Source organism: Halichoerus grypus, chromosome 10 (assembly GCF_964656455.1).
Source record: "Halichoerus grypus chromosome 10, mHalGry1.hap1.1, whole genome shotgun sequence".
Classification (NCBI taxonomy): Eukaryota; Metazoa; Chordata; class Mammalia; order Carnivora; family Phocidae; genus Halichoerus; species Halichoerus grypus.
Window position 1 is genome coordinate 61,807,902 of NC_135721.1, and position 25,472 is coordinate 61,833,373.

Sequence of the window (25,472 nt, forward strand, 5' to 3'; positions counted from 1 at the left end):
TAGGAGCACCATTCACTATCAGATAACAGAGCTAAAATACATTTGATTACTTAAACAATTTTAAAGTAATTTAATAAATTGGAGTGCAGTAAAACATAGCAGTATTAACACATTATAGAATGTTAGAGGGGAATAAAAGTTGGAGCTTACTTTTATTTGACAAATCATACTGAAAGTATCCCCAAATAGTAAGTTTATAAAACTGATCTATGAGTAGAGATACATAGAAGGTATTAAATCTTAAAAACATATTCATATGACAAATTATATTGAGACAAAAAATTTAGTGGAAGTGTGTATTTTACAAACAATTCTATTAATATAAAGCTTATAAAATTTTAAAAGTTCAAATAACTAAAATCATAGGAATAAATTTCAAAGTCCCTTTGCTCAACTAAAAGTGTACATCAGAACCTCACAAGGAAGAAAGACGTACATGTTATTGCATAAACACTACCATGTTATTTAATCTACAGTATAATCCTATCCATGTGATACCAAAATACTTTAAAGAAGCTTTACCAGCTGTACCATCCAGTAATATTATGGTATCATAAAGCTAAGACATACAATGCTACTCCAAAGATAATGAAATACAGAGGTGTATCACCAGGACTTAATTTTATATATGTTCAACAAATGAAATGCTACCTCTAAAAAATGGTACCATATTATGTGCATATACCATGCAAAATTCTTATAAACACACATTCGCACTCCATCTTACAAGTAACTGTAACTGATAAATGGATTATGTTAGAATTCCCTCTAGCAAACAGTGAACAAGCAGCTTTAATGAGGCTTATGACCCTACCCTATGGATGAAAGTGAGCATTTTGCCACCAGATACAGGTCAGGTACTTCAATTCCTGCTCCCCGATCATTAAATTTTTTCTAAATTTAAACTTTTTAACTTCCTTCGCTATGCAACAATAGCTGGACACTTTGGAAACATTATAAGAAACATTACCTTATGCAATGAGTATTAAGCATTTGGAAACACATTTTTAGAGAATCACAGAATTTTAGAGCTACAAGGGAACTTTTGAAATAACTCAAAGTCTCACATTTTATTGACTGGAGAACTAAAGTCCTCACAGGTTAAAACATTTGCGGAAGGTTGCAATCCTGCTCAGGGTTAGGGCTGAGTCAGGAACCTCAGCTCCTGACTTTCACTCCAATACAACTCTCTGTAGTCAAGTAAGTGTTTTAAAAAATGATAGGTTTCCTAAGCCATCCTTATCCCTCCATTTGTTGACACACAGAACTGTTTTCTCTCTGTGAGGGCCTTTCTCTCTGACTTAGCAGGCAGCTTTGGGGCAGAAACACATGGAGCGTTGTGGGGTGAGGGACCTGAGCAATCAGGTCAATCTGGGCACTAAGTGAGATGGCACTAAGTGAGATCCAGACTGGCCTTAACCTCCTGAGTCAATAAAGTACTTCTTAAAGGGTAATTACAAAAGCAACACTAACCCAGGTACTGTGAGGAATACAAAAGAAGGAAGAGAAGTAAAACCTATCTACAAAAGTCTCAAGGGGGGGAAAAAGTCTCAAGGAGTCCATTCTAGTTCAGAACATAAGATAACTGAGACTGAGGGCTTTTGCATTTAGAATACATATTAGAAGCTAAAGGAAATTGGAAAAGGAAATCAGTATAAACCAGAATCATCCAGAAAATCTTCATGTAAAAGCAGGAATATAAGCTGGTGTGTGAAAAAATAATGTGCTTCCATGAAAAGATGCTCAATATCACTGGTCATCAGGGAAATGAAAATCAAAACTACAATGAGGGGCACCTGGGTGGCTGAGTCGTTAAGCGTCTGCCTTCGGCTCAGGTCATGATCCCAGGGTCCTGGGATCGAGCCCCGCACTGCACTCCCTGCTCCACGGGAAGCCTGCTTCTCTCTCTCCCACTCCCCCTGCTTGTGTTCCCTCTCTCGCTGTGTCTCTCTCTGTCAAATAAATAAATAAAATCTTTAAAAAAAAAAAAAACTACAATGAGATATCACCTCACACCTGTCACAATGGCTAAAATCTAAACACAAGAAACAACAAGCGTTGGTGAGGATGTGGAGAAAGGGGAACCCTCTTGCACTGCTGGTGGGAATGCAAGCTGGTGCAACCACTCTGGAAAACAGTAAGTAGAGTCCTCAAAACGAGAAAAATAGAGCTACCCTATGATCCAGCAATTGCATTACTAGGTATTTACCCAAAGGATATAAAAACACTAACTCAAAGGTATACACGCACCCCAATGTTTATAGCAGCTATAAGATGTGGTATAGATATATAATGGAATATTACTCAGCCATCAAAAAGAATGAAATCTTGCCATTTGCAATGACATGGATGGAGCTAGAGTATATGCTAAGCAAAATTAGTCAGAGAAATACAAATACCATGTGATTTCACTCACATGTGGAATTTAAGAAAGAAAACAAATGAGCAAAGAGAAAAAAAAAAAGAGAGAGAGAGGGGCAAACCAAAAAACAGACTCTTAACTCTAGAGAACAAACTGATGGTTACCAGATGGGAGGTGGGTGGGGGAATGGGTGAAATAGGGGATGGGGATTAAGGAGTGCACTCGGTGTTAGGGCGCCTGCGTGGCTCAGTCGGTTAAGCGTCCGACTTGATTTCGGCTCAGGTCATGATCTCAGGGTCGTGCCCAACGAGCCAGCTTAAGATTCTCTCTCTTCCTCTCCCTCTTCCCCTCCCCCTATCTCTCTCTCTCTCAAAAAAAACAAAAAGTACACTTATTGTGATGAGCACCAGGTGATGTATGGAAATACTGAATCACCATATTGTCCACCTGAAATGAATATTACACTGTATGTTAACTAACTGGAATTTAAATAAAAACTTTAAAAAATGATGTGCTTTTGATCAACAAAGTAGCCTTTTACAGGTGAGGAGAACATCTGCACGTCTGAAACAGAAAGATAAAAAGATGTGCACAAACCCTGATTTTAGTTAAACTGCCTCACCTTTCTTCACTAGTGACACTGGGAGATACAGCCAAGTGTGTGGCACTCAGTGGCAAAACCACCACTCGATAGCACTTCTGGTAATGCCATTGTAAGTAATGAAGTCAGAAAGGCACATTCGTTTTCCAAATACCATAACAGGACCCATAAGCCTAACTTTCCAGTAATCAATTGTGCAATACCATATCATATTTCAAAGTCAGTGAGGTTTCTAAACAGAAGTTAGAAAACTTAAGTAGTCTAAGAGGATGTTACCTACTTATCTATCAGGGAAGCATAAATTTAGAAACATTATTTTATTTAAAGAATATAGCATAATCCTTAGTACACAATAAATGTCCAAAATATAGTTGAGATTGATTTACATTGTCTTTTCTGAAGATGTACCTCCTCTATAAGTGGATGTTTCTTAATATAATTTTAATTTTTAATTTAAAGGATTTTTTTAACCAAACCAATACACTTGATTTCTTTCCTCTTCTTCTACTGAATACAGTGTTACCACTGAAGCATTTTCTTTAGTCTTCTGTCTAAAACAGATTATTTTTTTAAAGAAATCTTATTAAAATGGAGATATTATAAAGAAGTACATAAGAAATCACGATTTTTTTTTAAATGAGACTTTTCCAAAGATTTTTTCTTTCAACAAAAAATGATAAAGATGATGAAAGAAAGAAGGTAAATGGTGTACACTTTGAGAGTCTTCAAAATTCCAAATTTGGAGAGTACCAGATGAGTTATCAAGAAATGGCCATAATAGGGAAAAAGAAGACTAAAATAATCTACAGTCTGTTTCACCTCTCAATGAGGTTACTTGTCTGATTATAGGTAAAAACACTGATCCCAGTCTGATTAGTATTTGGAGAATTAAAAAAAAATAAAAAAAATAAACACAATAAAATGAAATTGGCCCAGAGCATCAAGTGTGCCTCCAATGGGCTATCCAGAACTTTATCTTGACTATCATCCCTGTTAGGACCCTTTCATTCCACCTTAACTAAGATGGCTGTTGTTCCTACCCAATACCTCTTTGAGTCTATTTCCTATTTTTATCTCAGTCCTTACAATTTTACTGCTTTGACAAAGGCTGTATAAATGTCAACCTTTCTTGCCTTTATCTCTTGCCAAATCGTTCAACAATTCTTCCCTCTCTACTCTTGAATCTCTTTTTCCACTTGTTTTTTCTCTTCATTAAACAGCTTATTGCTCAAGTTCCTTTCTCCATAATTTTAATTCAAAAAACACATGAAGGCTGAATTAATACTTAAAACTATAATCCAAGAAAACTTTCTGGAAATAAAAGGCTCAGTCTACATATCAAAAGGGCCCACCAGATATTCGGGAAAACCAATACAGGATGATCTACTCTAAACATATCCCAATAAAACCATTAGACATCATTAATAAAGAAAAAAAAAAAAAAGGCAGCAAGGCAAAAAGGAAAATAACATACAGTGGTAAGAGAATTAAACTAGCAGCAGAATTCTAAAAAGCAACACGCAAAACAAGGCAACAACAGATCAGAATTTTCAAGAGATTCAAGGACAAAAAGTGTGAACTAAATATTTTATATCCATCCAAGCTATCCCTCAAGGATCAAGGCTATTGAAAAAGTTTTACACATGCAAGGGAATGTTGTACTCATAGGCACTTCTTGAGCAATCTACTAGAAGATTAGTTTCATCCAATCTAAAGATGAGTGGGTAACTTTGGCAAAAGGACAGAAAGGTGAATATTTAATATATTTAATTATATCTAAGACCAAAACAAGGCTGGTGCTAAATGAAGAATATACGAATGATCTACGTCCTGACAAGATAAAGTGGTATGACTAAAAACTAAGGCGACAACATTAAGGGAAAGAGGAAAGTAGAATAAGCAATAGTGAATCAGTAGTAGGTAGAAGTAAACAACTACCATAAAAGACTATCAGGTAGCAGTAAAAGATTAAATACAGACAAAAGGAGCTAAAAGCATCTTTAGAAAGCATAGATTAGGGCAATCACTACAACAAAAATATAAACTTTCATAGATAGTCCCCTCCCCAAAAAAAGAAACCTTAAAGAATATAAGATCAAAGAAAACACAAATGAAGTGGAGCAAATATAAATAATGAATATTTACCAAGTAGCACAGCAATGACCTTTATGAAACAAAAACTACAGGAGAACTTGATTCTGGCCCTTGAGGCCACACAGGAACACACTAATAACAGAATGTTTTTGTTTTTGTTTTTTTTAAGTAGGCACACCCAGTATGGAGCCTAATGCAGGGCTTAAACTCACAATCCCAAGATCAAGATCTGAGCTGAGATCGAGTCCCATGCTTGACTGACTGAGCCACCCAGGCGCCCCTAGCAGAAGATCTTTAAATATCACTCTTGATACAAAACAAATCAAGTGGACAAAAACTAAGTAAAGATATAGATGACATAAATAATACAGTCAATAAGGTAGATCTTTTGGACAGATAATAAACTTTACACTATGAAAATACAGATTATCTTTTTCTCAAATAGGCATGGAATACAGACAAAAACTGATCTTCTCAGTCACCAATAAAAGCTTTAGTGCATTCTGAAGAGTAAAATTATCATAAACAATATTCTGACCATCTTGTCACAAGTCTAGAATTTAATAACAAAATTTTTTAAAAAGGTCCTTCTTCTTGAAAATTTAAAAATCTTCTATTGAACAACTTTTTGGTGAAGAATAAAAACCTTCTAAAAAAAAGATATTAAAAAGATATTAAAACATAATATATTAAAATCTATGAATATGATATAAAGCTGTGACCAGAGGAAAAATCAGCCTTAAACACTTAGAGAAGTAAAAAAAAAAAAAAAAAAAAAATTAAGGAAAATAAATGAAGTAGATCAGAAACTGAAGACCAAGAGAAAGAACAAAAGGGCAGAATTAAAAGAGCACAAGAAATAACATAGTAAAGGCAAAAATCACAAATTAATGAGGTAGATAAGGGAAAATATATCTCATTAATAAATCAGAAACCAAGTTGAGTGGAAAAATAAACACATTTACTAAGGTAGAAAAAAAGGAAGCAAAAATAAAAAATAACTAGAAGGAAACGACCATTGAAGTAGAAGAAAATTTAAAAGTCATAAGAGGCTACAATGCATAATACCATACAAATAAATTTGAAAAACTACACAAAATGGTTAACTATTATAATTGACCTAAGTAGAGATAAAAAATCTTCCCATCTCCTTGGGAAAAAGTAGAGTTACAAGAAACTGCCTCACAGAAAAAAAGCAGAACCAGATGGTTTCATATTCAAAAATCAAATGGTATCAATTTAATAGAAATAGTTCTGGGCACTTGGGTGGTTCAGTCGGTTAAGTATCTACCTTCAGCTCAGGTCATGATCCCGCAGTCCCAGGATGGAGTCCTACATCAGGCTCCCTGCTCAGCGGGGACTCTGCTTCTCCCTCTGCCCTTCACCTCACTCATGTTCTCTCTCTCAAATAAATAAAATTAAAAAAAAAAAAGTTATGGAACATAGGAAATGAATTAAAACTTCCAAATTCTTTTTATGAAATAGAATGTTGATACCTAAATCTGATAAAAATAGTACAGAAATAGAAAATGACAGACCAGCCTCACTTATAAATACCTATATGAAATACTATGTAAAGAATTAGTGAATATACTTCAACACACATTAAGTAAATAATATACTATAACAAAGTGGGATTTACTCCTGGAAAGTAAGAGTAGTTCAATATTAAAAGTACAGCAATATATCATACCATATTAACTGATCTGAGAAAAACATATGATTATTTCCATACATCCTAAACAAATCTTTGATGAAATTCAATTCTCATTCCATAAAAAGAAAAAAATCCATTCAAGAACATAGGAGAGTCGCCTGAGGGGCTCAGTCGGTTAGGCATCTGCCTTTGGCTCAGGTCATGATCCTGGGGTCCTGGGATTGAGCCCCACATTGGGCTCACTGCTCAGCGGGGAGTCTGTTTCTCCCTCTCTCTCTGCCCCTCCCCCACTCGTGCACACTCTCTCTCTCTCTCTCTCTCATATAAATAAAATCTTAAAAAAAAAAAAATAGGAATTGATGGTGATTTCCTTACTATGACTATAAGGACACACACGTGTACACATTCACATACACACATGTAGACACACCTTTGTCCTAAAGCCAGCATCACAGTTAGTGGGGTAAACTTCAGGTATTTCCACTAAGATCAGGAAGAGGTGAGTATAATCACTACCTTCACTACTATTTTCTATGTACTGGATGTACTAGCAATACAATTAGACAAAACAAATCAGAGATATAAGAACTGGAAGAGAAAGACAACTGTATCTACTTGGGTATGAAATGTTTCCTAAGAAAACCTTAGAGAATCATTACTAAAGCGACCTCAAAGACAGTAATTAACAGGATATAAAATGAATGCACAGAAATCAACAGTGTTCATATACACAAACACTAATCACTTAGAAGATAAAATAGTAGAGTAAAATAGCAGTGACAATACCAACAAAAGTGGTATAATATTTAGGAATAAGTATAGCAAGAAATGTGAAAAAGTTAATGTGAGGTAAGAGTGAAAATACTCAAGAAGATAACAAATGTAAAACTGACGCAATACAAAAAGATTCCTTGTTGTTGAAGAACATCTATATATCATAAAGATGCCAGGTCTTCCCAAGTTAATTTAAAAATTTAACAAAATTCCAATAAAAATGCCAACAAGTATTTTTAAATGAAGCTAAACAAAAGAACATAGAAAACTGTGAATAGCTAGAATAATACTGAAACAGAAAAGCTACAAGGCACTAAGCATCACCAGATATTAAAATACATTACAGAACCTCAGCAAGTAATGCACTACTATAATTATGAAACATAATTAGACCAGAAGGATTCAGTAGGAAGTACAGACATGAACTCAAGTACATATGGAAGTTTAGTATATGATAAAGGTGACATCTAACATCACTGGACCAAATTTTTTTTTTAAATAGTGTTGGGAAAACTGGAAAATCATTTAGAAAATGATAAAATTGGGTCCATACCTCTTGTCATATAAAAAAATAAACTCTAAATTAGTAAGAGATTTAAAGGTAAAAAATGAAACTATACAATTAAATTCATATAAAATCTGTCTGTAGAACAAGGTTATTAACCATGACTCAATATCCATAGCAAATAAAAGACTGATAAATTTGACCACATTAAAAATGAAAGTTTCACCTTCTATGTGGCAATGAAATATCGCAAGTATAATCAAAGGACAAGAGGCAAATTGAAAGAAAATATTTGCAAAATCTGTAATAGATGAAGGGCTTATATAACACATATTTAAAGAACTCTCCAAAACTGAGGGAATAAAAAAAATAAAAAAAAAAAGAGAAAAATGGGCAAAAGACATGAGCGGATAATTCACGCACACACACAAAAATTATTTAAAACTAGCCCTTTTTGATTTTGGCAAAAAGGAATACAATGACTGGATTTACACTTCTACTGCCCCTGGGAAACTGGTTAAAATGAAAGATACAAATGTTTTTGGATACTAAATAGGCAGCACAAGATTGAGATCCTTGAGAAAATGGGGATAAAAAGATTAGTTGAATCCCGCAGATGCCTCAGCTTTCTGCTTGGTGATAATTCCAAACTCAGGAACAGGAAGGGAAATCCTAACAATCCCGCTGAGACAGTGACTGAGTTCAGAGAGCCTCCCAAAGAGCCCGAAAATCCAGAGAGGAGTTCAGAAGAGGGAGCTACAAGGCAGGGGGACCTCCAGAAAAATCTGCTCGAGGATCTCCTTATCTGTAGTATAAAAGGTGGAGCAAAGAACCAATGAGGAGTAGGGAGAAGAATAATTCCCAGGGCTCACAAAGAGCTGGGAGTTGAGTTCTGACCAACCAGAGTAAGTCCTCACATGGAATTCCGTAGAAATAACAGAACTTCACAGCATAGAAGTAGGAATAAACTATCCACAGAGAATAGGCTACTATAGACTCATCTTAGCAAAGCTTAAAAATAGCCTCAAAATGAACATACTGTCTCCAAGACATTTAGCTTAAATATACAGACAAAAATAGACCAAAAGAATGGAGATGATATATAATGCAAACACTAATCAAAAGAAAGGGGGTGTAGCTATATTAATATCTGACAAAGTGGATTTCTGAACAAGAAATATTTTAGGGATTAAAAACTCTTGTTTTATAATGATAAAGGAGACAGTTCATAAAGAGGACATAAAAATCCTAAACATGTATACCAGTAATAGAATTTTGGAATTCTATATATAATTCTATTCAATATACATGAAACAAAAATTGATGGAAATAAAAAGATAAATCCATAATTATAATTGGAGGTTTCCATACTCTTTTCAGTGGGGATGTAGGAAATTTCAACACTCGACCAACTGGACCTAACAGACATTTATTAAACACTCCACCCCAAGACAGACAACAGAATACATATTCTTTTTAAGGGCTCATGAAATATTCAGTAAGTTAGCTCATATGTTGAGGCATTAAGTAATTCTCAATAATCTTAAAAGTACACAAATCATACAAAGTAGTTCTCTGAGCACAAGAGAATTAAATTAAGATCAACAGCAGAGAGGAATTTAAAAACTTCCAAATATTTGGAAATTAAACAACATACTTCCAAACAACCCTGGGGTCAAAAAACAAATTACACAGGAAATTTAAAAAATATTTTGGGGGCACCTGGGTGGCTCAGTTGGTTAAGCATCTGCCTTCAGTTCAGGTAATGATCCCAGGGTCCTGGGATCGAGCCCCGCATCGGGCTCCCTGCTCAACGGGGAGCTTGCTTCTCCCTCTCCCCACTGCCTGCAGCTCCCCCTGCTTGTGCTCTCTCTGTCAAATAAATAAATAAAAATCCTTAAAAAAACATTTTGAAGTTAAATATAAAAACAAAAGAAATAAAAATGAGTATTACAAAGATCAGTCATTTCCCAGTGAATTAGCTTGGCATTTAGTCAGAAGACTCATATTGTTAAGATTTCAATTCCCTCAAATTAATCTACAGTTCAACACAATCTCAATCAAAATCCTAGCAGGTTTTTGGGCAGAAATTGACAAACTGATTTTAAAATATTATACATGGAATTGCAAAGCATCCAGAATAGTTAAAATAATTTTGAAAAAAAGAACAAAGTTGGAAGACTCCTATTACCTAAGTTCATGACCATGAAAGTGTGATATTGACTGTATGATACTGTAATAGAGAATCCAGAAGTAGACTCATTCATAGATGGTCAATAATTTTGACAAAGGAGCCAAAGCAATTCACTGGGAAAAAGATGTTCCCTTCGACACAGTGTTGGAGCAACTGCACATGTATATCTTCCCCTCCCCCGCAAAAAAGAGCCTTGACCCTTACCTTGCACCAAATACAAACCTGAAATAGATCAGGTATCTAAATATGAGAGTTCTATAAAACCCCTTGAGGAAAACTTACGAGAAAACATTTTGTGATCCAGGCTTCGGATAGAAGTAGCAGAAATGATAAAAGAAAAAAATCATAAATTGGGTCTCATCATAATTAAAAACATCTGCCTTCTGAAAGACAATGGTAAGAGATAAGGTAAGCTACGGGTGAAGAAAGTATCTGCAAAGATCTGACAGAGGTTCCTGTCGTTAAAACATAAAGCTCTCTTAAAATAAGGCAATCTGATTTAAAACTGGGCACATTTGATTCATCAAAGAAGACAAAAGAGTGGCAAATAAACACATGAAAGATGCTCAGTATCATTAAGTCATTACATAACTGACGCAAATTAACACTACTAGATATGACAACACATCTATAACGGGTAAAATTTTAAAAACTAATGAAACCAAGTGGTGGCAAGATGTGGAGAACTACCCATCACTGATGGAAATGTGTAACAACAGTACAATCGCTCTGAAAACCAGTTTGGCTGTTTCTTTTAAGTCAAACATACACTTCCTTATGATTCTGGAAGTCCCACTCTTAGTTACTCACCCAGAAGTTGTTAAAACACGTATCTGCATAAAAACCTTTACGCGAATGCTTTTAGCAACTTTACTAATAATTGCCCCCCACACTGGAAATAACATAAATCTCCAACAGGTAGCAGATAAACTGTAGTGGTTGTCAGTGGAATACTATCTATCTTTAAGGAGGAATGAACTACTAATGAACCACAGCATGGGTAAATCTCACAAACATTATGGGAAGTGAAAGAAGCCAGGCATGAGGGAATATAGCCTATAATTCCATTTATGTGACATTCCCCCAAAATGCAAAAACTATTGGGGCAGAGATCATTGTCAGGGGCCAGAGGCCAATGTGTGGCGAGAGAAGGGGACTGACTGCAGCGGGGAGGAGAGAAAGTTTGAGGATGATAGGAACACTATCTTGACTGTGGGGGTGGTTATACGACATACATGTGTCAAAACACATCAAACTGTACGGCAAAAAGGGTGACTTTTACTGTTTGTAAATTATACTTCAATAAACCTAACCTTCAAAAAGTATGCAGACTTTTAAAAAATTTTAATATATATTGCCAAATTGCCCTTCCATTAACTTAATTTCTTCTCCTACTCCCATTTAATTTACATTCCCCCTGGCATTCTACAAGGGCCTGCACCCTCATCAGCCTCAATATCATCGAATTATTATTTTCGGCTTTTCCAATTTGGTAAGTTCTTTTAAAATGGTACTTCACTGCTTTTATCTGCATCTCTCTTTTTTCCAGTGACGGTGAACTTTTTTCATTCATTTCTGACAGCTGTATTTCTTTTGTGTTCTGTTCATTCCTTTCAATCATTATTTTAAGAAAATATTTGGTGTTTTTTTCTTACTAATTTTTTGGTTTGCTATATATATCCCCAAATATCTTTCATAAACATACTTTCCAGTTTCTCATTTGTCTTTCTTTTTTCAATTTTTTATTTATTTTTTAAGATTTTATTTATTTGACAGAGAGAGACACAGTGAGAGAGGGAACACAAGCAGGGGGAGTGGGAGAGGGAAAAGCAGGCTTCCCGCCGAGCAGGGAGCCTGATGCGGGGCTCGATCCCAGGACCCTGGGATCATGACCTGAGCTGAAGGCAGATGCTTAACGACTGAGCCACTCAGATGCCCCTTTTACAATTTTTTAATATAGACATTTTAAAATGTGAATTTCTCAATATTTTCTATTTTTTCTTTTGTACCATTACTTAGAAATTTCTTTCCTCATCTAGAGTTCAGTTAAATATTCAACCATGATTTTTAAGATTTTTTATAGACTCAATTTTTTCACTTTCTAAATCTCTGTCTGATAGAGTGGCTGCTAGCCACATGGAGTTATTTAATTTTAAATTAATTGAAATTAAGCTTTTTCCCTGCATTTTCTTCTGGTTTTATGGTTTCAGGTCTTACATTTAAATCTTTAATGGGTTAAAGATTTAATTTTTGTATATGGTGTAGATTAAGAGTCCGATTTAATTCTTTTGCATGTTGCTTCCAGTTTTCCCACCACCATTTACTGAACAGACTATTCTTTTCTCATTGTATATTACTGGTGCCCTTGTCAAAGAGTAGTTGATAGTACATGTATGGCTTTATTTCTGAACTCTCTATTCTGTTCCACTGGTCTGTGTCTGTTTTTATGCCAATAGCATACTGTTTTGATTACTATAGTATTGTCATATGGTTTGAAATCAGGAAGTGTGATGCCTCCAACTTTGTTCTCAAGATTGCTTTGGCTATTTAGGGTCTTCTGTGGTTCCATACAGATTTGAGGATTGTTTTTTCTATTTCTATGAAAAATGCCATTGGAATTTTGATAGGGAGAGCTTTGGGTAGTATGGATATTTTAGCAATATTAATTCTTCCAATCCATGAACATGGGTTGTGGCAATGATTTTTTTTCAACTGACACCAAAAGCACAGGCAACAAAACAAAAAATAAATAACTAGAATTACATCTAACTAAAAAGATTCTGCCCAGCAATGGAAAACATCAACAAAATAAAAAGGCAAGCTACCAAACTAGAAAATATTTGCAAACCCTAGATCTGATAAGGGGTTAATATCCAAATATATAAAAACTCATACAACTCACTAGCAAGAAAATAACCCAATTTAAAAAATACACAAAGGACCTGCGTAGGTATTATTCCGAAGAAGATACACACATGCCCAACAGGTATAAGAAAAGGTGCTCAAAATTATCATCATCAGGGAAATGAAAATTGAAACCACAATGAGACATCATTCAATACCTGTTAGGATGGCTATTACAAAAAAGACAAGAGCTAATCAGTGTTGGTGAATGTGTGAAGAAGAGGGAACCCTGTACACTCTTGGTGGGAATAGAAATTGGTATAGTCTTTATGGAAAACAGTGTGAAAGTTCCTCAAAATCGCACTATTGTATGATCCAGCAATCCAACTTCTGGGTATATATCGAGAGGAAAAGAAATCATTTTCTTAAAGAGATATGTGCACTCCCATGTTACCACAGCATTCTTCCCAATAGCCAAAATATGTAAATAACCTTAGTGGTCACTGGAGGATGAATGAATAAAGAAAATGTGGTAGATACATGCAATGGAATTATTTGGCCATAAAAAGAAATATGCCATTTGTGACAACATGGATGAACGTGGAGGACATTAAACCACACACAGAGGGCGCCTGGGTGGCTCAGTTGGTTAAGCAACTGCCTTCGGCTCAGGTCATGATCCTGGAGTCCCTGGATCGAGTCCTGCATCGGGCTCCCTGCTCGGCAGGGAGTCTGCTTCTCCCTCTGACCCTCCCCACTCTCATGCTCTCTCTCTCTCATTCTCTCTCTCTCAAATAAATAAAATCTTAAAAAAAAAAAAAAAAAAAAACCACACACAGAAAGACAAATACTGTATTATCTCACTTATATGTGGCATGTAAAAATGTGAAACTTACAGAACCAGAGAGTAGAGAAGTGGTTGCCAGGGGCCTGGGAGGGGTGGGGGGCGGAGAAAATGGGGAGATGTTGGCCAAAGGGTATAAACTTTTAGTTAGAGGATGAATAAGTTCTAGGGGTCGAACATACAGCATGGTGCCTAGAGTTAATAATGCTGTGTACCTCAAATTCACTAAGAATAGATCTTAATGTTCTCACCACAAAACAAAAATAACTATATGAAGTGATGAATGTGTTAATTAAATTGATGATGGTCATCACTTCACAACGTATTATACGTTAAATCATCACTTCGTACATGTTGTACAGCCTAAATATACGCAATTTTTGTTGATCATACCTCAATAAAGCTGGTGGGGAAAAGCAAGCTAAAACTGAAAAAATTAATTAGTAATTAATTAAAATTAAGTTAGATTTAAAATTCAGTTCCTCAGTCACACTAGTCACATTTTTAAAGATTCTTTTAGAGCAGTTTTAGATTCAATTTTGGTAAATTTAGAACAATTTAGATAAAACTGAGTGGAAAAGTATAGTGAGTTCTCATATACCCACTGCCCCCACCCCCCGACAATCTCCCCCCACTATCAACATCCCATACCAGAGTACTGTTGCAATGGATGAACCTACACTCATTACACAGCAACACATCATTATAACCCAAAGCCTATATAGTTTACATTAGGGTTCACTTTTGGTGTTGAACATTCTATGGGTTTTAAAATGTAAAACAACATGCACCCACCACTGTAGTATCATACAGAACAGTTTCACTTCCCTAAAAATCCTCTGTGCTCTACCTATTCATCCCTCCCTCCCCTCTAAACACTGGCAATCAATGATCTTTTTCGCATCTCCATAGTTTTGCCTTTTTCAAAATGTTGTAGAGTTGGAATTATACAGATTTTTACTTAGTGATATGCATTTAAGGTTCCTCCATGTCTTTTCATGTCTTGACTACTCATTTCTTTTTAACATTGAGTAGTAATATTGCGTTGTTTGGATGTTCCTCAGTTTATTTATACATTCACCTATTAAAGGACATCTTCATTGATTCAAGTTTTGGCAATTATGAATAAAGCTGCTATAAACATGTGTGTAGGTTTTTGTGTGGATCTAAATTCTCAATTACTTTGGGTAAATACCAAGCAGTGTCACTGCAGATCATATGTTATGAATATGTTCAGTTTTTATTTTATTTTTTTATTTTTTAAAGATTTTATTTATTTGATAGAGACACAGCGAGAGAGGGAACACGAGCAGGGGTAGTGGGAGAGGGGGAAGCAGGCCTCCCGCCGAGCAGGGAGCCTGATGCGGGGCTCGAGCCCAGGACCCTGGGATCATGACCTGAGCCGAAGGCAGACGCTTAACGACTGAGCCACCCAGGCGCCCCTATGTTCAGTTTTTAAAGAAACCGCGAAACTGTCTTCCACAGTGGCCGTACCATTTTTCATTTCCAGCAGCAAGGAATGAGAGTTCCTGTGGCTCCACATCCTTTTCAGCATTTGGTGGTGCACTGCCCACATCTCAAGTGCTTGACAGCCACGTGTGGCTGACGGCCACCGTACTGCACAGTGACACACAGAATACTTCCATCATCAGAGAAAGTTCCATCGGAAATGCTGCTCTGTTTAAAAGTTACGTGTTTATACAGTGAAAGAGGAGCTAATGTGACTTTTAATTTTTTTTCTCTGCAAAAATCCATCCCTTCTCCCACTGGATTTGGATGGTTCTTTGTTTATAGTCTCTCAGAAGTTCAACTTTCAGCCACTTAACTATATGTCCATTAACAAATTATTTAAACCCCTCTGAGTCTCAGTTTCCCTATCCTAATTACTTCTTAGTTTAGTGCATTAAATGAGATAAACAAGGTAAGATAAATCACAACACGTTAATCCTCATTTGTAAACTCTTCTCGATTAGGAGTTTGATTTTTGAATGTCTCAGTATGACACTGCGAGGATTCTTCCTGGAAACAAAAGCTTAATACTGTACTTACCCGATCAGGATTTCTGTAACCTAACAGTAGATTCGCTGCTTTTATATCACCATGAACATATTCATTTTCATGTATATATTCCAGTACATCCAACTATGAAAAAAAATATGTAAGGTTATATTGATACCTATTTCAAACTCATGATCAACTTCAAACATTTTGAATGTAGAATAACACATATTTTTTTCATAGTAACAATAGCAAAGTGACATATTCTATAATTATGTATTTATCTATTTATCACATGTACCGGTCACTTAATCCTGGAAAAAAGTTGAATAACATGATCCCCAAATGTCAAGTGTTTTAATTAAACTTCTGAGAGAAGGAAACCAAGATTCAACAGTGCCTATGCCTACGCCCCTGACAGCCTGGTGGCCAAATCACCCTGTGCAAAGAGGAAAAACACAGTAAAATCAGAGATCCAAAGTAAAATAATCATGAAGTTCCCTCAGCAGTTCTTCACCCAACCAATGATTATAAATCAAGTTTTGGAGACCCCAGAACAAAACACCATGTCCATGAGCACATGGAAGGGCATCTTCCCTCTGGACAGTAACAGAAAATACCTTAGCTTCATCTTTGAAGCCCTTGAGCCTTGCATGTTACCTACACCCAGTGCTCAATAAACATTTGCTGGCCAGCTAAATGGATGAATGGATGAACGGGAAAATTAACGAGTTCTATCTACCACATCCCAACCTGGCATGAGCAGTTTCATTCTATTTAAAATGGAAAAAACAAAATGGAGCTTGGGCAAACCAAACACAAACAAGATAAGACAAATATGTGGTATAAACAAAATGTGTGCATGGGTGCTATTAAGATTTCATTGCTTCTTATTTGGCAAAGTATATATTATTCATTGCCATAGTAATTACTGCCACCATCCCAAACTCATACTAAAAACTTTATAGCACCCCCATACCATCACGTGTTTAGTATGGAAAATAATATATTTTGCCACCGTTTGCATTGTTATAAATATAACCGACAAAAGAGAGGTTATTCTTATAGCAATGCAAGCTTGTTCTGATATGTAAAACAAAGCTGTGAGGGGAAAAAAAAATCAGACTGTAGAACCAATGCCTAATTGAGTTTGTAGTGCCAAACACAGCACATTCTGTCACTTACAGAGCCCACTGTTATCAATTTCACCAAAATAGCCTCTACTCTAAATAACTGACATTTCTAGGGCAATAATCCTTCATTCTCTGATAATTCCACAAAGGGCAATGATTTGTATATTGTAACAAGTAAATAATCTGAAAATGAGGCATGTGAAATAAGTCATTCATTCTTACCACTCGGATACCTAGCTGCAGGACAGTTGACTTTTTAAAAGTACCATTCTGGTCTGAGATCTTCTGTAAATCTATTCCTAGTCTTTCCATTACCATAAATCTGTAACTATAAGAAGAAGACGTCAAAAAGAGATCTTAAGATAGCAATGCTTGAAACTGCCTATTTATGAATTTGAAACAAGGAAAAACACCCCCAACCCAACAATGAAGAATACTGCAATCTGAACCATTAAAGAATGAATGTACATTAATAATCTTGCTGTTCTTTTACAGAAAGATACTAGTCAGTATTTATTCTGCAGTTAGTTTCTAATAGAAGGGAATGCTGTGCTCAAACACTCACGCTCAGTCATAGGTCATGAAAAGAGAATGCTTTCTTTTTTTTTTTTTTAAAGATTTTATTTATTTATTTGAGAGAGAGAATGAGATAGAGAGAGCATGAGAGGGGGGAGGGTCAGAGGGAGAAGCAGACTCCCCGCTGAGCAGGGAGCCCGATGCGGGACTCGATCCCAGGACTCCAGGATCATGACCTGAGCTGAAGGCAGTTGCTTAACCAACTGAGCCACCCAGGCGCCCGAGAATGCTCTTTCTAAATTAAAGAGTCCTGAGTTTGATTCATTTTTATTTCATCACCCTCTCACTATATGACCTTGAACAAATTATTTGTCCATACAGAAAATTTTATTTATATTTGTTTCTTGACCTTATAAGTCATATTTTACTTTCTCTACACACTTATAAACCTGACTTTAAAAAATCTACTTCTGGGGCGCCTGGGTGGCTCAGTCGTTAAGTGTCTGCCTTCGGCTCAGGTCATGATCCCAGGGTCCTGGGATCGAGCCCCGCATCAGGCTCCCTGCTCCGCGGGAAGCCTGCTTCTCCCTCTCCCACTCCCCCTGCTGTGTTCCCTCTCTCGCTGTGTCTCTCTCTGTCAAATAAATAAATAAATAAATAAATAAATAAATAAATAAATAAATAAAAATAAAAAAATAAAAAATGTACTTCTTTTCAGAGCGCCTGGGTGGCTCAGTCGGTTGAATGTCTAACTCTTGGTTTTGGCTCAGGTCGTGATCTCAGGGTCATGAGATCGAGCCCCGCGTCAGGCTCTGCACTCAGCGTGCAATCTGCTTGAGACTCTCTCCCTCCCCCTTTACCCCTCCCACCCATACTCCCACTCTCTCTCTCTCATAAATAAATAAATAAATCTTTTTAAAAAATGTACTTCTTTTCTGTTTGTCACCTCTGCCCCTTTTCTTCCCTTCACTTACATGCCCACATCAGCCCCTAGTCTACATTTGTGTATACACACATGAACACAGAAATAAAGGAATTTTTGTCTTTGTTTTACAAAAATGTGATCTTATTACATGCACTTTTCTGCATCATACTTTTCTCATTAGTATCTCACTGAAACCTTCCCACTATACCTCCCAACTGGTATAGCTCTAACTGATTTCTTTAATGGGCTGCATAATATTACATGATATGGATATACCATGATCCACTCAGCCACTCAGTCCTCTACTAGCAGCCCTTTACTTTGTTTCAAGATTACTGATCATTCATTTTGTTTTTATTGATAGCATTTAAACACCATTTGAACAAAGCACTGACCACTGAGCCTATTTCCTCACCTAGGGAAAAAGACATCACCTATCTTCAAAGGCTATTGGAAGGGCAAGATGGGGTACCTAACAAACTGATTTTTTTTTTAAAAAAATCACTAGTCAATTATTTATATGTAGTGATTTAAAAAAAAATGTTTCTATAAAATTTTGTTGTGCCTTTTGTGAAGAGACAAAGCTTAATTACATCTCCTCTCTTGTGTATGGAGTAGACTTAGTGACTTGCCCCTAGCAAAGAGACTATAGTGGAAATATGTGACACCACTGTAAGATTCGAAATAAGGCAGAGAAAGACAAATACCATCTGATTTCACTCATGTGGAGTTTAAGAAACAAAACAGATGAACACAGGGGAAGGGCGGGGGGAAGAGGGAAGCAACCCATAAGAGACTCTTAATGATAGAAAACAAACTTAGGGTTGATGGAGGGGAGGTGGGCAGGTGATAGGCTAAATGGGTGATGGGGATTAAGGAGGGCACTTGTGATGAGCACTGGGTGTTATATGTAAGTCATGAATCACTGAACTCTACTCCTGAAACTAATATTGCACTGTATGTTAACTTTATTTTTTTCAAATTTTTATATAAATTCTAAAGATTCAATTATAAAAAGGCTGTGGCTTTATTCTTGAATGCATGCTCCTATGTGTGCATGTGCTTTTTCTCCTTCTCTCTCTCTCTCTTTCAATTATTTGCGCTAGGGGAAGCCAGCTACCATGTCTTTGTAACACTGAGGCAGCCTACTGAGAGACCTATTAGTGAGAGGCCTGGGGAAGTGAGGCCTGTAAATAATCACATGAGTGTATTTAGAAGCAGATCTTCTTAGGCCTGCCAACAGCCACACGAGTGACCTTGAAACCAGATCCTTCCCCAGTCAGGTCATGAGATGACTGCAACCCAACAGACAGCTGACTACATCCTCAGAAGTCCTAAGCTGGAACCATCTGGGGAAGCCATAGTTTCCATGGGTAACTTCCATGTTGGTTACCCATGGAAACTAAGATGATAGTAGTCTGTTGTTATAAGCTACTATGATTTGGGCAATCTGTTATATAGCAAAGATATTAGAGCACATAAGACACAGTCATAGAACAATACTCAATTATAATTCCATTTTACCTTCTTCCCTTGAATTCAGTAATACCGGATCCATAAAACAGAGGAATTCCTAAATAATCAAGTTGTTTGAGTTCTATCCAGTTTTTGACTACAAAGACAAATTTAACAGGAAAAAAGATACATATATTTTTAGAAATGTTATTTCTTACTTTTACATAGATTCTAGAAGTTATTTAGCTAACCTAAACAGAAATCAGACCTTTCTAGTAAATGTTTTAAAGAATCAAATATATCTATCTAGTGGCTTCAAATTCTATTTACCACTATAATTAACATAAAAACATATACAGAAATTTTAAATTAAAGCAATTATAACCAAAACAAAAGTAGTCATGGTCATAAAATGCATTAGCATCATATACACAAGTGTTTCTATTCATGAAAAAAATTCATTCCCTTATATGTTAAATTTTAAAATATAACATATGTTCAAAAAATTAAAATAAAATGAAATAGAACATATGTTAAGTACCAAAGAATCAGTAGAGAGATGGCTTTTTCTTTTCCATTACTTAAAAATTTGAAGCCATGGTAGTTGAAAAAATAGAAATTGGGCAGAAAAATCATCTTACTATGAAATTGTTATACAGAAACTGCTTTGATTAAATTTAGTTTTAAAAAAATCAAATCCACTGAAACCGTCAGGTAGCTTATTTTCCACTTTTCTACCATATATGTTTAATGTGTACGACAGCTCTACAATAAACAATCAAGTTTAATGGATTCTATTTGTCACCCTGACATAGTTTAAGCAGTTGTAAAGACCATTGTCATACCATTTAGAAGGTTTTATTAAGGAAAACAAAGTTAATTATTGAGGCTAGTCTCATCATTCTTTTTCTTAAACATAATGCAGAGGACCTTGACTATTATCATTTTTATTCATATTAACCTCTTGAAAGCTCTACTTAGTCCATCTATATTGTGCAGTGTTTACAAAATGCTTCTGTTCTTCAGCTCTGCTCACATTCATTTCACATTCAATTCCTCTAACTGGGGGTTCTTACATGTGATTTCCAGCTCCAGTTAATTTCCCAACATTCAAGTTTCTAACACTTTTAACTTATGGTCTAAATCATTTTAATGTTTAATCATTTCCATATACCTTACACTAATCCATTCTATGGCCATTCCTTTTGTTTATATATCTACTGCCCATTTTAATATCTTTTCCTTACAACCTTTGACACCAAATGGCTTCCTACGAAAGAAATGATTTCATTCTACTATCTTTTATACTTAGAGAACTCTTGGTAGCTTAGACCAACAACTTGATATTGTACATAAAGTAGTAGAAACAATTTTGATTTGAAATATATAACCCACTATGTATATAATATCAACATTTACATAGCATCTATCTTACTTTTATACAATAGTTAATTATATCAATTACAATAATATTCTAATTGATAATAATTTTCCAGAAGGCAGAAAAAAGAAAAATATTAATATTCACTTTAGCATATATATATATATATATTCATATGGAAGTAGCCTGCTTTGCTAAATTTACTTACTATAGTCTTTTTTTGCAGCTCTTTGATAAAATTTAAGTTCTGAAAATAATGGGCCATTTTCTTGATATTCCTACAAAAGAATAATTAATTTTATTAGGAAACAATAATCTTAAAGATAGAGTTGATATTTCAACTGTGAAAATATGAGTATACATTCATAGTATATAAATAGTGCTTGAATAATTTATTATAAAACACAGGCATCAAATTTCCACTAACAATCTCAGAAAAGCACTAAATAAACTTGGAGAATCTCATGTTTAAATTTAATATACTGTAACGCTATCTCTACACAATCTTACACATGAAAGTAGTCTTCTTATGGAAAAAAACTTACTAAAAGCACTGAGAAATGTATATACACAGACATTCAATGTCTACCAACATGGACATGAGGGTAGATACACTGCAGACTACCATGGGGTTCATTCACACATGACACCTTTACTAAGTAACCACTGTATTTCATTCATTGTACTAGGCAAAGGGGATACAAACAAAAATAAAACCTCATCCTTGCCTTAAAGGACCTTACCACTTAGAGTAAAGAGGAAGAAAGGGAAGAAAGGAACGGAGAGACAGCTAGATAGGATATAAAGATGACAAATGTCAACACAGAAGAACAAAGTTCTCCAGTCTTTACATTTTAATAATGTGAAAATATACTATAACACTACATTTATTGATAAGTAAAATTAAAAGCTAAGTTAAAAACTGTTTTTACAAAGCTACCAGGAATAAAGTAGAAAACAAAAAAAGTGAAATATATATGAAATACAAATTTAAGAGTAATACTTACCACTTTTACTACATGTCTTGCATCTTTATCTGGTTTATTTGCGGGGAAAGCTGCAGAACAAAACATAGGGTGGAAGAGAGAAATAGTCGTTCCCAATTACTGAATTTCTACTATATCCCAGACACTGTGCTAAGCATTTTACTTATGTTCACTTATTACATCCTCCAGAGAACCTCTTCTGGTAGGTATCATCTTCATGTTACACAAGATACTACTAAGGTTCGACAAACTGAATAATTTGCTCACTAAGAAGTGCAGACTGGGGACTGAAACTCAGTCCATCTGACACCATAGCCCACACTTTGCCATAAACCATATTCAAATATTCAAACATGGAAACCAACAGATATTAATCACACAGATCCAAATGTAGGGGGAAATATTTTCTGGATATGTAGCATTAACTAGTATATGATAAATAGTAAAATCTACTGATTCAATTTTACTAAATTAAAATCTATGAGAGTTCAGAAATGGAAACTGATTCATCTTTTTTTTTTTTAAAGATTTTATTTATTTTTATTTGACACAGAGACAGAGATAGTGAGAGAGAGAGCATAAGCAGGGGGAGTGGCAGGCAGGCAGAGGGAGAGGGAGAAGCAGGCTTTCCGCGGAGCAGGGAGCCTGATGTGGGGCTTGATCCCGGGACCCTGGGATCATGACCTGAGACGAAGGCAGCCGCTTAACGACTGAGCCACCCAGGCACCCCTGGAAACTGATTCATCTTAACTGGAAAGTTCAAAACAATTTCTATGTGGCAAAACTCTAAAATAAATCAAGAGAGAATGAGAATAAAGTCTTTTAAAAATCATTTTCTGAACCTGGCAATCAATGATTCCTACATTAAATAATATGTATCTCCTAAAAAGCTCACTTCAAGTTATCTAACTTCCTTTTATTATTTATCATTTGCATTTTTAAAAATTTCTTCTTTATTCATTTATTATTTAAATAGGCTTCACAGCCAACATGGGGCTCAACTCACAACCTCGAGATCAAGAGTCACCTGCTTTATCAACTGTGCCAGCCAGGTGCTGCTGCATTTTAGATATAGTAATCAAACCTCTGATAATTTCACTGTTCAAATTTTTAGATCAAATCAATCCTTTCATCTATACTATCTAAATTATTAAAAAGTTATGGTTTTCAAATCTTGATAAGTTAATGTGTGTATTTATTTGTACTATGAAAGTCTAGAATCTTGTCATTCATCTCTTAACTCTTCATCCATTCATTCCTTCAACTAACCAATAGTTATTTATCATGAGGCCAGAACTTGCAAGGCACTGTGTCAAGTGTTAGTAGGATGTTTAAAGGAAAATGAAAGGAAGGAAGGTAGAACTACTGTTGAATATGATTAAATATTAGCACCTAACAGATGGAGAACAAGATCAATCCTTCAAGTATATTTTCAGTATGTTTATCAGATGCCATCCTCTTATGACTACTACTAAGATTTCTCCATTGATAACTAAGATAACTCCATCAGCTTTCCTCTTTTGCACATGATAGATATTTAAAAAATCATAAATTTACCAAAATATATTAATTCCACTTTACAGTCGAGCCAACTCACACACAACTTTCTTAACCGTTTTCCAAAATTTTTTATGTCAGCCTGTTATCAACCATTTGAAAAAATTATTACTTCAGTGTTACTTGATAGGATATAAACTGTGAACACAGAGCTCTTTCCAAAGAAACTAAATGTATTTATATCAAGTAATTTTGACCTTTTAACCTTGATGCATGTAAAGTCATTCCACAGTCACCCATACAGTAGTCCCAAGGGAACTGCAGGAGGGATGGATGGTCCATATCTAAGGCAAGAAAAAACTAAAGAGAGTGAATATAGAAGAAGGATTCCAGTCCTGTTAGAGAAGAAGGGGTAAGAAAAGCCTTTCTTCCCACCTCTGGCAGACTATTTTTACTAGGGTGGTGCCCAAGCCTGGGGAGAAACTGCCCTGTCCTAACCCCCGTCCACTTAGTGCAGTACTGACTCTGGGCAGGGGTCTTTGCTTCCTGAGGTAGAAGTTGGTAGAAACTTCCTGCTTCTTGTCTAAAAGCAAGTGGCCCCAGCAGCAAATACATCATCAAGCCCAACAGATGCAAGCAGAAAAGCACAAAAGAAAAATTGGTGGTTTCAACTAGATAAATAACTTATTTGGGTGCTAATGGGAAAAGAGATATTTAACCAGTGCAATGGGCTACTCCTTGCTGATTTCAATGAGTATAGCCCTACTACTTTATAGCCTTTCACATTATTTCACATGAACATAACTATGTGTTGACAGATACTCAAAACATCCCACACTTGTCATCTGATAGCTATATAATATTCTCCATAAACTTCTAAGTTAGATTATATTTGAGGGCCTAAATCCAAAATCAATTGACTAGAAAGCTCTTGGAGATGGATGTTGAACAAATAAATTGTCCTCATTATCACGGAGGTCTCTTTATAGTAATTAATCAGTTAATTAATGAAATATTTATTTTCTACTGTAAGCCAAGCCACATTCTATCTAGTGAAATTAAAAGATAATGGAAAACAGACATGGTATCTGCTTTTACAGTCTAATGGAGAAATCGGACATTCATTAAATACTCATACACAAGTGCAAAACTGTAATTATAATAAATGTAAAAGGGAGAGGTAGACAGTAATAAGCAAATATATAATTTAATCTATATAAAAGGGAATTATTGAGCAAGAATAGTTGGAGAAGTGATGATGGGCCAGATGTAAATCTAGTTAATAATTTCTGCCTAATGAAAGGTTTTAAAAACTTGAGGTGTAGTTGGAGGATAGGAAACACATAATTAGATTTGCATTCTGAACAGATCACTACACCACAGTGTGGAGAACACTGAAGGGGAACCAGAGTAGATACTGACCGATCACTAAGGATTTAATTTTGATAGACCAGAGGAAAGAGAACTATAGCTTGGACTACACTATCAATGGTAGATAAAGAAAAATGAACAGATTCCAGAGATTTCAGAAAGTGAAACTGTTAGGACTTGATAAAGGAGGGAAAGGGATCTTGTTTGGTAGGTTACTGCTGATTAATCTATTCAGGGTTGAAAAGAATGATCAGAGACAGTGATAGTCTTGAAGTTATAGCAGTCTCACATCTTCATTTAAATTTCTAACCAGAGGTCTGATGAGCTGCTAAAAA

The 25,472-nt window shown here is 35.5% G+C and overlaps 1 protein-coding gene across 9 annotated transcripts in view; it reads right to left on the reverse strand.

The window, feature by feature from the left end:
• The window catches only part of VRK2 (VRK serine/threonine kinase 2), a 117,093-nt gene that overhangs the window by 50,296 nt on the left and 41,325 nt on the right, over positions 1 to 25,472 (reverse strand). For all 9 annotated transcript variants that reach the window (XR_013441805.1, XM_036117091.2, XM_036117092.2 and 6 more), the window contains exons 3-7: positions 22,291 to 22,340; positions 21,492 to 21,561; positions 19,972 to 20,059; positions 17,229 to 17,334; positions 15,925 to 16,017 (exon numbers count right to left, since the gene is read on the reverse strand). Coding sequence is in view for 8 of the 9 variants with exons in the window: in XM_036117091.2 (XP_035972984.2) it covers positions 15,925 to 16,017; positions 17,229 to 17,334; positions 19,972 to 20,059; positions 21,492 to 21,561; positions 22,291 to 22,340 (407 nt within the window). In the remaining variant the exon portion in view is untranslated. The remainder of the gene's footprint in view (positions 1 to 15,924; positions 16,018 to 17,228; positions 17,335 to 19,971; positions 20,060 to 21,491; positions 21,562 to 22,290; positions 22,341 to 25,472) is intronic.